The 13,529-nt window shown below is 40.5% G+C and overlaps 1 protein-coding gene and 1 non-coding gene across 6 annotated transcripts in view; one reads left to right on the top strand and one right to left on the bottom strand.

Annotated features, from left to right (window-relative positions):
- Nucleotides 1-12,570, bottom strand: part of Ppp2r1b (protein phosphatase 2 scaffold subunit Abeta) — a 34,631-nt gene extending 22,061 nt beyond the window's left edge. For all 5 annotated transcript variants that reach the window (XR_007103864.1, XM_047516203.1, XM_047516204.1 and 2 more), the window contains exons 1-10: nucleotides 12,412-12,570; nucleotides 11,522-11,612; nucleotides 11,023-11,123; nucleotides 6,883-7,115; nucleotides 6,454-6,601; nucleotides 4,327-4,482; nucleotides 3,876-3,990; nucleotides 3,397-3,467; nucleotides 2,915-3,049; nucleotides 1,515-1,688 (exon numbers count right to left, since the gene is read on the bottom strand). Coding sequence is in view for 4 of the 5 variants with exons in the window: in XM_047516203.1 (XP_047372159.1) it covers nucleotides 1,515-1,688; nucleotides 2,915-3,049; nucleotides 3,397-3,467; nucleotides 3,876-3,990; nucleotides 4,327-4,482; nucleotides 6,454-6,601; nucleotides 6,883-7,115; nucleotides 11,023-11,123; nucleotides 11,522-11,612; nucleotides 12,412-12,525 (1,338 nt within the window). In the remaining variant the exon portion in view is untranslated. The remainder of the gene's footprint in view (nucleotides 1-1,514; nucleotides 1,689-2,914; nucleotides 3,050-3,396; nucleotides 3,468-3,875; nucleotides 3,991-4,326; nucleotides 4,483-6,453; nucleotides 6,602-6,882; nucleotides 7,116-11,022; nucleotides 11,124-11,521; nucleotides 11,613-12,411) is intronic.
- Trnav-uac (transfer RNA valine (anticodon UAC)) lies at nucleotides 111-184 on the top strand. Its single transcript has one exon. It is a non-coding gene; the product is annotated as a tRNA-Val (tRNA).
- Nucleotides 12,571-13,529: the final 959 nt, after the last annotated feature.

Genomic DNA, 13,529 nt, shown 5'->3' on the forward strand with positions numbered 1-13,529 from the left:
TGTCACCCTGCCAGACAGGCACATTGCCTTGCTTCTATACTGTTCTATGTAGTTGGTAGCCCTTAGAGACTGCAAGTCTAGGGGAAGCAGAGGTTTAAAGAAACTTGGACTGGGGAGATAGCTCAGTTGGTAGAGTGCTTGCCTTACAAGCACAAGGCCCTGGGTTCGATCCCCAGCACCGCAAAAAAGAAAGAAACTGCACTTCGGGCATGGTGGCCCACGCCTGTAATCCCAGTGGCTCAGGAAGCTAAGTCAGGAGGATTGAGAGTTCAAAGCCAGCCTTGGCAACAGTGAGGCACTAAGCAACTCAGTGAGACCCTATCTCTAAATAAAATACAAAACAGAGTTGGGGATGTGTCTCAGTGGTTGAGTGCCCCTGAGTTCAATCCCTGGTACCCAACCCCCACCCCCAAAAAAAAGAAAAGAAAAAAGAAATGACACTAAAATTCACACTCCCTTCTAGACAGATGTTCCCATTTTCAGCAAACCCATTAGCTGCTTTCCACTCTGGAGAATGATCCATGACAGTCACCAGCAAAGAACTGAAAATGCCCCTCGGTATTTGGAAGTAACAGCAGAAAAGGGTGAAAAAATATCTTTGACCCTATCAGATATGTTGACATCTGCTGGGCATGGTGGCACACATCTGTAATCCCAGCAACTCAGGAGGCTAAGGCAAGAGGAATGCAAGTCTGAGGTCAGCCTCAGCAATTTTAGGGAGACCCTAAGCAACTTAGCAGGACCCTCTCTCAACATAAAAATACAAAGGACTGGGAATGTAGTTCAGTGGTAAAGCACCCCTGGGTTCAAGCCACAGTATAAAAAAAAAATTTGGTGGTGGGGACAGTACCAGGGATTGAACTCAGGGGCCCTCAACCACTGAGCCACATCCCCAGCCCTAGTTTGTATTTTATTTAGAGACAGAGTCTCACTGAGTTGCTTAGTGCCTCACTTTTGCTGAGGCTGGCTTCGAACGCGCAATCATCCTGCCTCAGCCTCCTGAGCCGCTGGGATTACAAGCATCTGCCAACACACCCAACAGCATTACAAACTTTTCTGCGTGGTGATTCCTCAACTCTCTTTCATCAAAATAATGGAAAAGGGGTTCCCAGGGGCATTTTTCTTGGAATACAGACATAGAGGGAAGCTGCCTTGAACAAAAAGCTAAGCTGACTTATCTTGAAATCACACTTCCCTTTTCTGTTCATTAGTCCTTAGGTCACACAGGTATTAAATATTACAGAATTTGTTATGTACACCAAGAAATTTATTATATCCTTCTATGGTTTTGTTTTTAGGTAGCAGCAAGGTGAAATATGTTTCTATAATACCTTTTTTATTGGAAGCTAATGTACTAATAAAAAAAAAAAACATTCTATAAGCAATAAGGACAAGATTATACTTTCATGCATCTAAATGAACAGAATCAGATGGGCCATTAGGGCCTTCTACTTGCCATGGCTAATCTCCCTTATTTAATGCTACCCTCTGGTTCATGGAGTACGTGTACTCACCAGCTGGCCTGCCAGCAGTGGCATATACTCAATGATGGCCAACCGGACCCGCCACTTGGCATCTTCAGCCAGTTCCACTATGGCAGGAAGGAGAGATTGAGAGAGCTGACGGATTCCAATCACTTCATTTACACAATCCAAATTGGAGATGATATTCAAACGAACTTCAGGACACTATAAATATATAAGTCCCCAAAACCACATGTAAAAATTAAGTCTTCGGCCTAATGTTCTACTGTCATAATGTAAAAACTACTAAAGCAAATTTTAAAATTAGGAAGTATTAACTCAGATGGAAAAAAAATGTTTAGGGATAGGGGTGTAGCTCAGTGGTAAAGCACATGCCTAGCATGCATAAGGCCCTTGGCTTCATCCCCAACACCACGGTGAGGGGTCTTAACGGAAATACTGAATACTCAGTACACAATTCAAGACACATAAATATAACTGATCTGAACCAGAACTTTCTATGAAAAATCCATGAGATGGTAAATAACACAAATTAAATTAAATGTATTCAAATCTGCCACTGCTGAAAAACCTGAGGCAAGTTATTTTAAGCTCTCTGGCCCTCATTTTCCTCATCTATAAAATGGGAATAATAATGATTATAATAATCTCATAATACTGTGAGGATTATATGTAATAATACAGGATCATACCTGGCACATATTCATTACTCAATAAATGTAAGCTATCTTTATAATTTTGGATAGTATAAAATTAAATCAAAAATATATTAGATTAAAGATAAGGAACCAGTGAATACAAAGCAAAAATCAAGCAGAGATGACTGACAGGCAATTCTGGGTTTGTTTTTTTAAAATATTTTTTAGTTGCAGATGAACACAATATCTTTATTTTTTTATGTGGTGCTGAGGATTGAACCCAGCACTTTGCTCTACCACTGAGCTATAGCCCTGGTTTGCCTTTTTAATAGATCCTTGTGCCCATTTCCTGAATAATCTGTAATCTCAGATCCAAACAGCTTTAAAATAAGATATGTAGCTAGGTTCCATGACACACACCTATACTCCCAGCTACTCAGGAGACCGAGACAGGAAGACTGCCAAGTTCAAAACCAGCCTAGGCGAGACTGTCTCAAAATAAAAAATAAAAAGATCCTGAGCTGTCTCAATGGTAAAGTGCCCCTGGGTTCAATCTCTAGTACTACAAAAAAAATTTTTTTTATAAAAACTTTCCATAGTTTGGTCCCTTTTTTTTTTTTTTTTTTTTTTGTGGTGCTGGGGATTGAACCCAGGGCCTTGTGCTTGCAAGGCAAGCACTCTACCAACTGAGCTATATCCCCAGCCTCTGGTCCCTATTTTCATGAAACCTAACACCAAAATCACATCCTATCAATGACTATGAGAAGAAAGAAAATTTATAGCCAGACTCACCTCATCCTTTAACTGAGCTAAAAAAAGAGGTAGAAGATGTTCAATGGTATTTTCTTTGCCCAAAATGGTAGACAATCCCATAATTACAGAAGCGAGAGCTGATTTGACATGTTGATTGGTATCAGATACTAATTCCTAAAATAAATCAAAATTAAGTCTTTTTTGCAAGATAATAGAATCTTCGTTCAACCACCCAAGACTTTTAAAGACAACATTATTTCAATATATATTAGTTGCCATTTTCTCAAACCATCTGTTAGGCAGTAGACCTAAGTAAGTACCAAAGAGCATTTTAAAATTATAATTGGTAAAGACAAGTAATAAATAACATCACAAATTAACATATCTGCCCATTCATCCTTCACCCCTTATCCACCTTTTAAACTCCAAGAGTTTTAAGGTAAAAGAAAAACAAAATTGAAGTTAGGTTTAATTTATCATATAGGGCAGAGTGAAATAAAATAAACCACCATTGTATGTACCTTTATATAGGGTAGAATTTGATTCATAATTATGGTCTCTCTACCTTCAATGGGCAAGTTCTCACAAAGTTCTAAAAGAGAAACAGAAAAAAATAATGCTTTCATAGAACCTTTTTGTACAAACAAATGAAAAAATTTAACTAGGTTTATCAATAGTTGTAAGTTCAATCAAATCATAGCAAATACACTCTAAGAGGGAAAATGAGTCTTATTTTAAATGCAGTCATCTATCATCTTTATGCCATTATATATCACACACCAACCTAATCTGTAAGTGCATTTTTTAATAGAAACAAGATAAAATGATTATTTGGCTTAAAATATAAAAGAGCAACTTTATATGACAATATGACATTTTCACACATTGAATCATCTCTATTTAAAACCATATTCTAAAATAAAAATATACACAAGTATTTAAAAAAGGCACTAAAATGAATAACGCATGACACACTGCAACACAAACTGAATTCCTTAACCTTTTACTTTGTGGGCAGCAGCTGCTCGGACTTCAGCTTCACAGTCTTTAAGTAGGTTCTGAAAGGCGGGGATGAGGTCATTTAAGGTGATTTTGGGACCCACCGCTTTCTGGAGCTATAAAAGAATTATTACTAGTTTTAATATAGTAACAAAATAATGAAAAAGAATAAAATAGTACAATCTTCAAGTATATACTTTTGCCATACTATTCATTCAAAAGAATTAATTCACAATCTTTTTGTATAACAGCAAATCTGTGAGTAATTTCTTTTTTTTTTTAATACTTAAAAATACCAGTGTAGGACTGGGGCTATAGCTCAGTGGTAGAGTGCTTGCCTTCCATGTTTGAGGCACTGGGTTCGATCCTCAGCACCACATAAAAATAAAGATATTGTGTCCATCTACAACTAAAAAAATACTTTTTAAAAAATGCCAGTGTAGTCATTTTACCTCTGAAAATTTGTCAGCTACCATATAGCGCACTCGCCAGGATTTATCTTCTGCTGCTTGTCGAAGTGTAGGCATTACCAAGGCCTCAAGGTCATCCTGAGACAATAACTGGGCAATACTAACACAAGCTTCCACAGCTAGGAGGCGCACTGAATCCTAAAGGAACACAAATTTTCTGTTAGTATAATGAGCCATGGAGCACTGTATGGTATGAAGCAGTGCTACCGTGGGTATTGTTTTTAAAAAAGAAAAATAAAGGGCTGGGGATATAGCTCAGTTGGTAGAGTGCTTGCCTTACAAGCACAAAGCCCTGGGTTCAATCCCTTGCACTGCAAAAAAAAAAAGAAAAAAGAAAAAGAAACAACTAAATAAATAAAACATATGAAAGTCACAGATAGAAATGACATTGTAAAGTGAAAAGCAAATTACCTTTGCTGGAGTAGTTTTATTAAGGAAGATAAAATGTAAATATTAAGTGGGAAAAAAAGAACATTTTAAAGATGTCTAAAAATTAAAATTATACTTGCATAACATAACAGAAATCACTTAGGAAGTTCAGCTTTCAAACTACTCACTTTGAAGTGGCACTAAGAGGAACTTGGGCATGAGATTGTGATTTGGAAAGAAATACATAAAACAAATGAAGTTAGTACAAAAAAATGGATTTTAATTTTTTTTTTGTACCAGGGATTGAACCCAGGGGCGCTTAACCACTGAGTCATATCCCTAACCCTTTTTATGTTTTATTTTGAGATGGTCTCACTATGTTGCTTAGGGCCTTGCTAAGTTGCTGAGGCTGTCTTTGAATTCACCATCCTCCAGCCTCAGCCTCCCAAGTCTCTGGGATTTCAGGCATGTGCCACAGAGCCCAGGGGATTTTAAATGTTGAGAATCAAAGACAGACTCAACTTGGAAGTAACCATGTCTAGAAATACAGCAGAAAATATTAGAAATGTATGGGATTAATGAACTCAGCTTTCCAGATGTAAAATGCCAAGTGCAAATGTGACACATCTGTTCTTTGACCAAGTGGAAATATACAATTAAAACTCAAGCTGGGGGACTGGAGTTGTGGCTCAATGGCAGAGTGCCTGCTTAGCATGTGTAAGGCACTGGGTTTGATTCTCAGCACCACATGTAAATAAATGAATAAAAAATAAAGGTCTATCAACATCTTAAAAAAAAAAAAAAAAAAAAAACTCAAAAGGGCGCAGGGGCACATGCCTATAATCCCAGTGACTCAGGAAGCTGAGGCAGAAGGATCATGAATTCAAAGCCAGCCTCAGCAACTTAGCAAGGCCTTAAGCAACTCAGTGAGATCCTGTCTCTATGTAAAATACAAAAAAGGGCCGGAGATGTGGCTCAGTGTTTAAACAACCTTAGGTGTTTGTCAAAGAGGACAGTGACTGTATTAAGTACTTTATTTAGGTGTTGGCTATTTTATTACTAATTCTACTCCAAAGAAATCTAGATCCTTGGATTTTAAATTGCTATTGGGCAAAACAATATCATATTCCAGTGAAAGATCAAATAACACATTCTATGCTTATTTATCTGAAAGTCAAACTTCCAGGAAACATTATTCCCCCATCTCACAATACAGCCTGCAATTTCCAAAGATATATTATCACTTGATGCAGCTTTGGTCTTCCTTTCTAATATTGGCTCCCATTTCCTCTTTGACTCCTCCTTCAGGGGAGTGGGGAGTACCAGGGATTGAACTCAGGGGCACTCGACCACTGAGCCATATCCCCAGCCTTAGTTTGTATTTTATTTAGAGACAGGGTTTTCACTGAGTTGCTTAGTGCATCGCTTTTGCCAAGGCTGGCTTTGAACTTTCAATCCTCCTGCCTCAGCCTCCAAAGCCACTGGGATTACAGGCAGGCAGGCACCATTGCAACCAGCTCCTCTTTCTCTTAACAGTTACCAATACAAGAAAGAAAATCATGGTTTGGTTAAGAAAAAATATAAGAACACTGAGATAAGCTAGGATTAAGGTCAGAATTAAGTATTAACTTTGCAAAAAAGAATCCTAACATAAGAGCCAAAACTCCTCCAATAAATGTTTAAAATGTTGGAGGAGAGGAACGTATCTGTGTCCCTTAAATACTAAAGAGTTAATTTTACCTGTTCATCTGAAGCTAAATTAGTGAACAATGGAACAATTTCAGTTTTCACACTGTCTAGTTCCAAAACTTTCGCAAATTCACCCAATTTGGAAGCAGCAGCTCGTCGTACCATTGGTGTGTCATCTGAGCACAAGGAACGGAAGTGCCTACAACATAAAATAATGAAGGTATTTTCTAATCATATACTATCAATTAAACATGTCCCAATGTAGACATTTTAAAGGTTTTCTTTTACAAATATCAGTGATTAGGTTCCTACTCACAGAAGTAACAAAATGAAAACATTGGTATATTCAACATGATGATAAAAAAAAGTCATCATTTCTACTATCCTGGTATTGGCAACTCATTTGTAACAGGGAACTGTGTAAATTGTCAGTTATATATCCCCAGTAGCCCCAAATTTTTAAAAAATGCTATATCTTACTGTCTAATTTCCGCCTTGACAGCATTTGAAGCCCTGGGATAGCAAACGCTGAACAAACCACAAGCAGATGTGCGAGAAGTGAACCAATCACCACTTGCTAGGCGTTTCACCAGAGGTACAAAATGAGCTTCCAGAGCAACAGGAGTATGTTCCTGGGAGATCTGCCTCAGGGACTCCACAGCCTTGTCTCGAACAACAGTCTCTTCCACAGTCGCCAGACTTTCCAAAGGAGGCTACATAGATCAAAAAAGGAAAACCAGACAAGAAAACTTAAGTGAATCAGGTTAAATACAAATTGTCACCTTTAGTGTAACTAAAGGGAAGTGGTACACGTAACCAGAATGTTAGCTACATCATACCAAATGGTTACTTTCAATTCACACAGTGATAACATATGGTATGGCCAACCTGAAGACACGACTTTTGTAGGAAAGCCAAGATCCCATGTCCCAGATGGCAATTCCCAGATGGTGTCTACAAATGACACAGTGGAAGAGACCTGACACGATATTAATATTTGGAGTCAAATCACTAAATTTAAATGATACGTAAACAAATTCAGACAAGTTTGTGTATATTTCCTTGACCAACATTGAGCACCAAGATTACATGATGACATCATGTCAGGTCACTGAGTCCATGGTCTTTTGAGCACTATTCTACCATTCCTGGAGGTGCAAGCAACCCTGTCCACAAGCTCACACCATCAATTCATTCAACCTATAAAGGCTCATATACTTTTTTTCAGAAAACATTCAGAATCTTTCCATGAACAAAGGGCAAGAGCTTCTCACAGAACAATCAAGTGAAGAGTAGAGCTGGTAGGAGGACTTGCTTGCTGCTTTACAGAAGACAGCAAAGGGACTAGAGTTACTAACTGAATATGACAGAACCCAGTGAAAAGTAAAAGAGAATCTCTGAACCTCTGCCTTTCTGGGTTTACGTTTGGTCCAAGTAAACTCAGGATACACAAGCTACATATGTTATGAGCACAAAACTCCACACAGAGAGCTAATCACAGAGTGAATAGAAGGATAATGACTCTATGTCTACCTAGTAATGTATTTCAAAAATTGTTTGATACCCAGAGGTAGATAGTACTTAGCTTCCCTAGAGGTATATCAGAAGTCAACTGAAAAGATACTTTACTTGCTAGAGTCTTTCATGATCTATCTGTCTATATGACTTCCTCATATGCAGTACCACTAGTTAAATCTCTATCACTACCATGATAAGGCCAAACTCTACAGAACCATTTGTGAGTTGTTGCTTGATTTGAACTCTGCCCACTTTCCATGTTCTTTTCCTACTCCCCTGACTACCACTCCTGCCTATTCTAGTCCCAACTCTTCATTCTTCAGAAGTTTTAAACCCAACAAGTTTCACAGTTTCAGGTCTATGAAATTCATTCTTTCAATACAGAAGAAATGTGTGAACAGGTTCCCTACTCTAGGGAGGTGTACATTCTAATGGAGGAAGACAACAATCAATCAATTGGTAACTGGTACTCTATAGAGAAACAGGATGAGGTGATAAGGGGTGACTCTGAGGTTATTTCAAGTTGGGTGGTCATGGAAAGCGCCTCTAAGGAGTGAGGTGAAGTTGTCTAAATGACAAAGAGCCAGCCACAGGAAATTCACAATACCTTTTCATTTAGATAATACTTAGAACAAAAGTCTTAAGGCAATAATTACCTCGGTTTCTCTTAAGAGAAAGAAAACCAATATGACTGGAATGAAGTTATAAAGAGGAAGCATGATGTCTGGTAAGTCTATAGAGGCAGGTCACAGAAAGGTCATATAAGCTAAGGCACAGAGTTTGGATTTAACTGGAGCCACAGCAGAGTGATATATCTGTCAGGTGAAGAATAAACTGAAGGAGTAAGAGGGAAAAATGGAAGCAAACTCCAGATGCTCCTCTACTTCCAATGGAATTATTCCAATAAACCCATAATAAATTGAAAATACTGAAAGTTGAAAATGCATTGAATATACCTAATCTACCAAACATCACAGTTCAGTCACACTGTAGAGAATCAGTTATTCACCCTTGTGATCATGTGGCTGACTGAGAGTTGTGATTTGCTACCAATGCTGGACGGCACAGGATAATACTGTATTGAATATTGCTAGTCCAGGAAAAGATCAAAATTCAAAATCTCAAGTACAATTTCTACTGAACACACATTATTTCTACACCAACTTGATAAATTCTAAATCAATCCACCGCTGAATGGAGATGTCCATAGTTAGGAAGCTATTACAGTAATCCCAAAGAAAGATGGTGGTAGTTTAGACTAGGGCAGAAGTAATAGGAATGGAGGAAAGAAGACTGATTTGGAACATATGTAAAATCTATAGGAGTAATGGATTAGATGTGGGGAAAAAGGGAAAGAGTTCAAGAATATCTTCTGAGATCAGGCATGGTGGTGCACACCTGTAATACCAGTTACTCAGGAGGCTGAGGAGGAGGATTGCAAGTTCTAGGCAGGCCTCAGCAAATTAATGAGGCTCTCAGCAACGTAGTGAGACCCTATCTCAAAATAAAAAATAAAAAGGGCTGGGGACAAAGGCTGGGGATTTAACTCAGTTGGTAGAGTACTTGCCTAGCATGCGCAAGGCCCTGGGTTCAATCCCCTAGGATCTCAAAAAAAAAAAGGCTGGTGACATAGCTCAGTGGTAAAGCATCCCTCGGTTCAATCTCCAGTACCCAAAAAAAAAAAAAAAAAGAGAGAGACCTTCTAGGGTTGGGAATGTAGCTTGGTGGTACAGTGCTTGTCTAGCATGCACAAAACCTGGGTTTAATCTCTAACAGTGCCAAAAAAAAAAAAAAGAGAAAAATAAATCTCCTACATTTTGGCTTGTGTAACTGGGTAGTTGGTGGTGATATAGATAAATGAGAGGCATATTTGGGAGGAAAAACTGAGTTGTTTTAGGCATGTTAAATTTGAAGTATCTATTTGACATTCAAGTAGAAAAATCACAGGCAGGCATACTTAGAAATACATATATCCAGTACATATCTAAATCTACTGATCTCTAAAAATCTGTACTTATCTATTAATCCATCTATCTCTGGAGTTCCATTAAATGGTTACACATTGAGAAAAAAATCACAAGGACCAGCATCACACAGACAATATTTAAAGCTCTGACGCATACATCCCTACCTTGTCTTACTGCTGAACTCCTAGTCATCCTTTAAAACCTAGCATAAGGGCTGGGGAGATAGCTCAGTCAGTAGAGTGCTTGTCTTGCATGCACAAGGCCCTGGATTCGATCCCAGCACCGAAAAAAAAAAAAAAAAAAAAAAAAAAAACCTAGCATAAGCCAGGCACAGTGGCGCACACCTGTGCCTCAGTGGCTCAGGAGGCTAAGGCTAGACGATCACAAGTTCAAAGCCAGCCTCAGTAAAAGCAAGGCACTAAGCAACCCAATGAGACCCTGTCTCTAAATAAAATACAAAAAAGTAGGGCTGGAGATGTGGCTCAGTGTTTGAATGTCCCTGAGTTCAATTCCCAGTACCTCCCAAAAAATAAATCTAACATAGACATCATTTTCCAAGAAGTCTTCCCTGATCACCCCATATTAATCCCCTTTTGCTATTACTTGGATACTTTGCATGTGTTTATATTTTTTAATTTAAGACTGTATAGTAATAATTTGTTTATACATAATGACAAAGTCCTCATTCCATTCATACTGGTTTTACACTGTAACTTACAATGTGCCTAACACACTAGCCTCTCAATTAAATGTTAACTAAATTGAACTTACAAAATTCATAAGTCAAAAGCAAAAGTTACATGAACAATTGAAGACAAAGTGTTCCTAGATGAAAATTAAGGCTTCCAATATGGGGAGGTGGGTATAAAAACAATCAAGTCTTTTTCTTCCCCTCTTCCAAACTAGTGAGTTTACAGAAGCAGAAAGGTGAAGAAGTTCTTATATCGTCAGAAAAAATTTTAAAAAGTTTGAGATCAAAGTGCCTACATTATTTACTCTCTCAATGGCCAGCATTATGACTATCTGCCCATAAAAAAGATCTGCATAAAAAATGCTGATGTGTCTATCACCAAACAAGGTGTCACTTATACCACAAAAGTTCTAGAAGGAGGACAAATAGGAGATAAATACTCACCAGCAGACAGTGCGCAAAGTCAGGACCTCCCACTAGGCCAGTAAAATTTCCCAGCTGCTCAGCAAGAGCTAAGAGTACCTCATCTTCATCATAAATTGTATCTGGAAATGACAACCACCAGACACTCATCAATAAGGATAGATAGATGGCCCTGACCTGAACACATAAAAATAGAAACAGACTCAACATGTAAATAGTAAGATAGTCTAGTCATAATCCTAACAGCATTTTCTTCCTTCTTTATCAACAGTTTTCCTGAATCTGTTTTACAAAATTAGAAAGTCATACTCCATATCAATTACTTTCCCATTAGCTAAATGATTAATGTTTGAATATAACTAGCCATAACATTATAATATGTTTTGTTTCTTTTGCACGGAAAGCACCATGCTCAATTTTGTACTTAATGATACAGTGCATAACAAACTCTAAAAAACAAAGTTTTGAAAGTCACTGGAAAATAGAATGTCCACGCCTTTCTTTAAACAAAGATGCATACCTGTAAGGAATGGCAGCAGTTCAGTTCGGGTCCTTTCTACTCCAAGTGCTAGAGCAATTGTTGATAATTTCTTAATACTGTTGAGACGGAGCTTTAAAAACGAAAATGGAAAGAATAACAAACTAAGAAATGGCTGCAATTCAGACCAAAAACCAAAAGGGGCAAACAGGTGAAATGAGTGCATGCGGGTATAAAAATAAGATTTCCTAGGAGAAACACTGAAGAGCCCGGAAGAGAAATGACTGAAAGACAATACCCAGGAAGTAAGATAATGTTAAAATGAACAAACTCTGGCAGTAGTGAAGCAGATCAAACAGTTGAATACACCCCTGCCTTTTCAAAGAAAAATTCCATCGCGGCTGATACACCGACTCATACAGGTTAATCAGCCATCCCTACACCTCCTTTCCACCCAACAAGCCCGGCCAGTTTCCAAGAGCCGAGGACGGCAATGGGCTGCACTTCAAAGGGCCCCTTGGCATCCTGCGACCCGCAGGCCGCTCCAACTCCTCACGGGGCAACCCCGCTCCCCTACTGCCGGCTTACCCACAAGGACAGCCGCACTGGCCCAGCGCTGGATGCGCCCTGGCCACCACAGCGCCCCGAAGCTGCACAGAGGCGGGAAGCCGGTTGTCCGACGGTCGCCAGGGACCGTCGGGCGCCAAGTCAACGCCTCACAGATCCAGGGAATGGGTGCTGGAGAGGTCCACCGGACGGTCCAGGTAGGCCACCACAGACCCTCGAGAGTCCTTCCGTGCCTCCCCCTCAAGTTTCTGCTCCGAGTCCGGTATTTCAACCCGTGGGCCTCCCCCATCGCGGCGCCAGTCTTCCCCATTCCCTACCACACACCCCGCTGGGCCCGCCTCGACTCCCCGGCCCCAGTTCAGTACCTGCACATCCTCATTGCGGAGCTCGTCGATTAAAACCGCGATCGGGTATAGCGAATCATCTCCATCTCCGCCCGCTGCCCCCAGGCCGGTCCCGGGCCCCGCTGCGCCCGCCATGTTCTTTCTCCTCCGGCCGGTCGCCGCCGCCCGCCCCGCGCCCAGGCCCCGCCCCGCGCCCAGGCCCCGCCCCGCGCCCAGGCCCCTCCCCGCGCCCAGGCCCCGCCCCACGCCCAGGACGGCTGGGCTCAGGTGGGTGCATGATCTCCGTAGGGGTGAGAGAAATGAATCTGTTCGCTTAGAGAGGCTCCCGCCCGACCCCCATTGCGGGAGTTGTAGGTCTGAATTCCAAAAGGGTGGACTAAGAAAACGAATGGAAACCCTGGGACCTTTACCCAGCCGAAAGAAACAGGGGCAGGGATTCATCCTGGCTGCTGTGTGGTCTGAAGGAGCCAGGAACCTTACCTGAGTGATCCGTGTTGTGCCCGCTCAGGACTCGGGCTGGCCAACGACGACACTCGAGGCCAGGAGGAAAAAGGCGCCTCCTCTGGTTTAATCCTGGCGCTGAGCCATCGGGTCTCCAACCCTAATTTCTCCTCTTGGTCTCAAGCCTTCACAGAACCCCTCCACCTCTTCCTTTGGCCTGTTCTCCAGAATCGTAGCTGGCTCCTGCTCTGAAAGACAAATAACGCGGGCGGTGAGAGAAAATGAACAGTGCTGTCCAAACTCCCCAGTCAATATTTTTTCCACGCAAGCTGTTGAAAACATGCTGCTCTCTTGTTTTTGTGTTTCTTTTCAGTTTGGTACTGGAATGGTGCCTTATGTTGTATTTTCTTCCTCCCATTTTTTAGCTCTTTAGCATGCAAGAAGTACAACAATCAAGCAAAACTAGGACAAGCTTTAATCCTTCCAAATTGGGTGGGGTAGAGTCTTTGCCTGTACAAGAAAGCCTAAATTGTCCTCCCCAGACCTCCAAGAGTCCTCAAAGGCAGCAGTAGGAGGAAACGGGGATCTGGGATTTCTTTCTTACAAAACTGTGGAAAGTCTTCATTTAGCCTTTTAGGTCAGCACAAAATAACTAAAATATCCTGTCTGTGTTTGTTTTGGACTGGTATTTAAGCAAC

Source organism: Sciurus carolinensis, chromosome 11, assembly GCF_902686445.1.
Source record: "Sciurus carolinensis chromosome 11, mSciCar1.2, whole genome shotgun sequence".
NCBI lineage: Eukaryota > Metazoa > Chordata > Mammalia > Rodentia > Sciuridae > Sciurus > Sciurus carolinensis.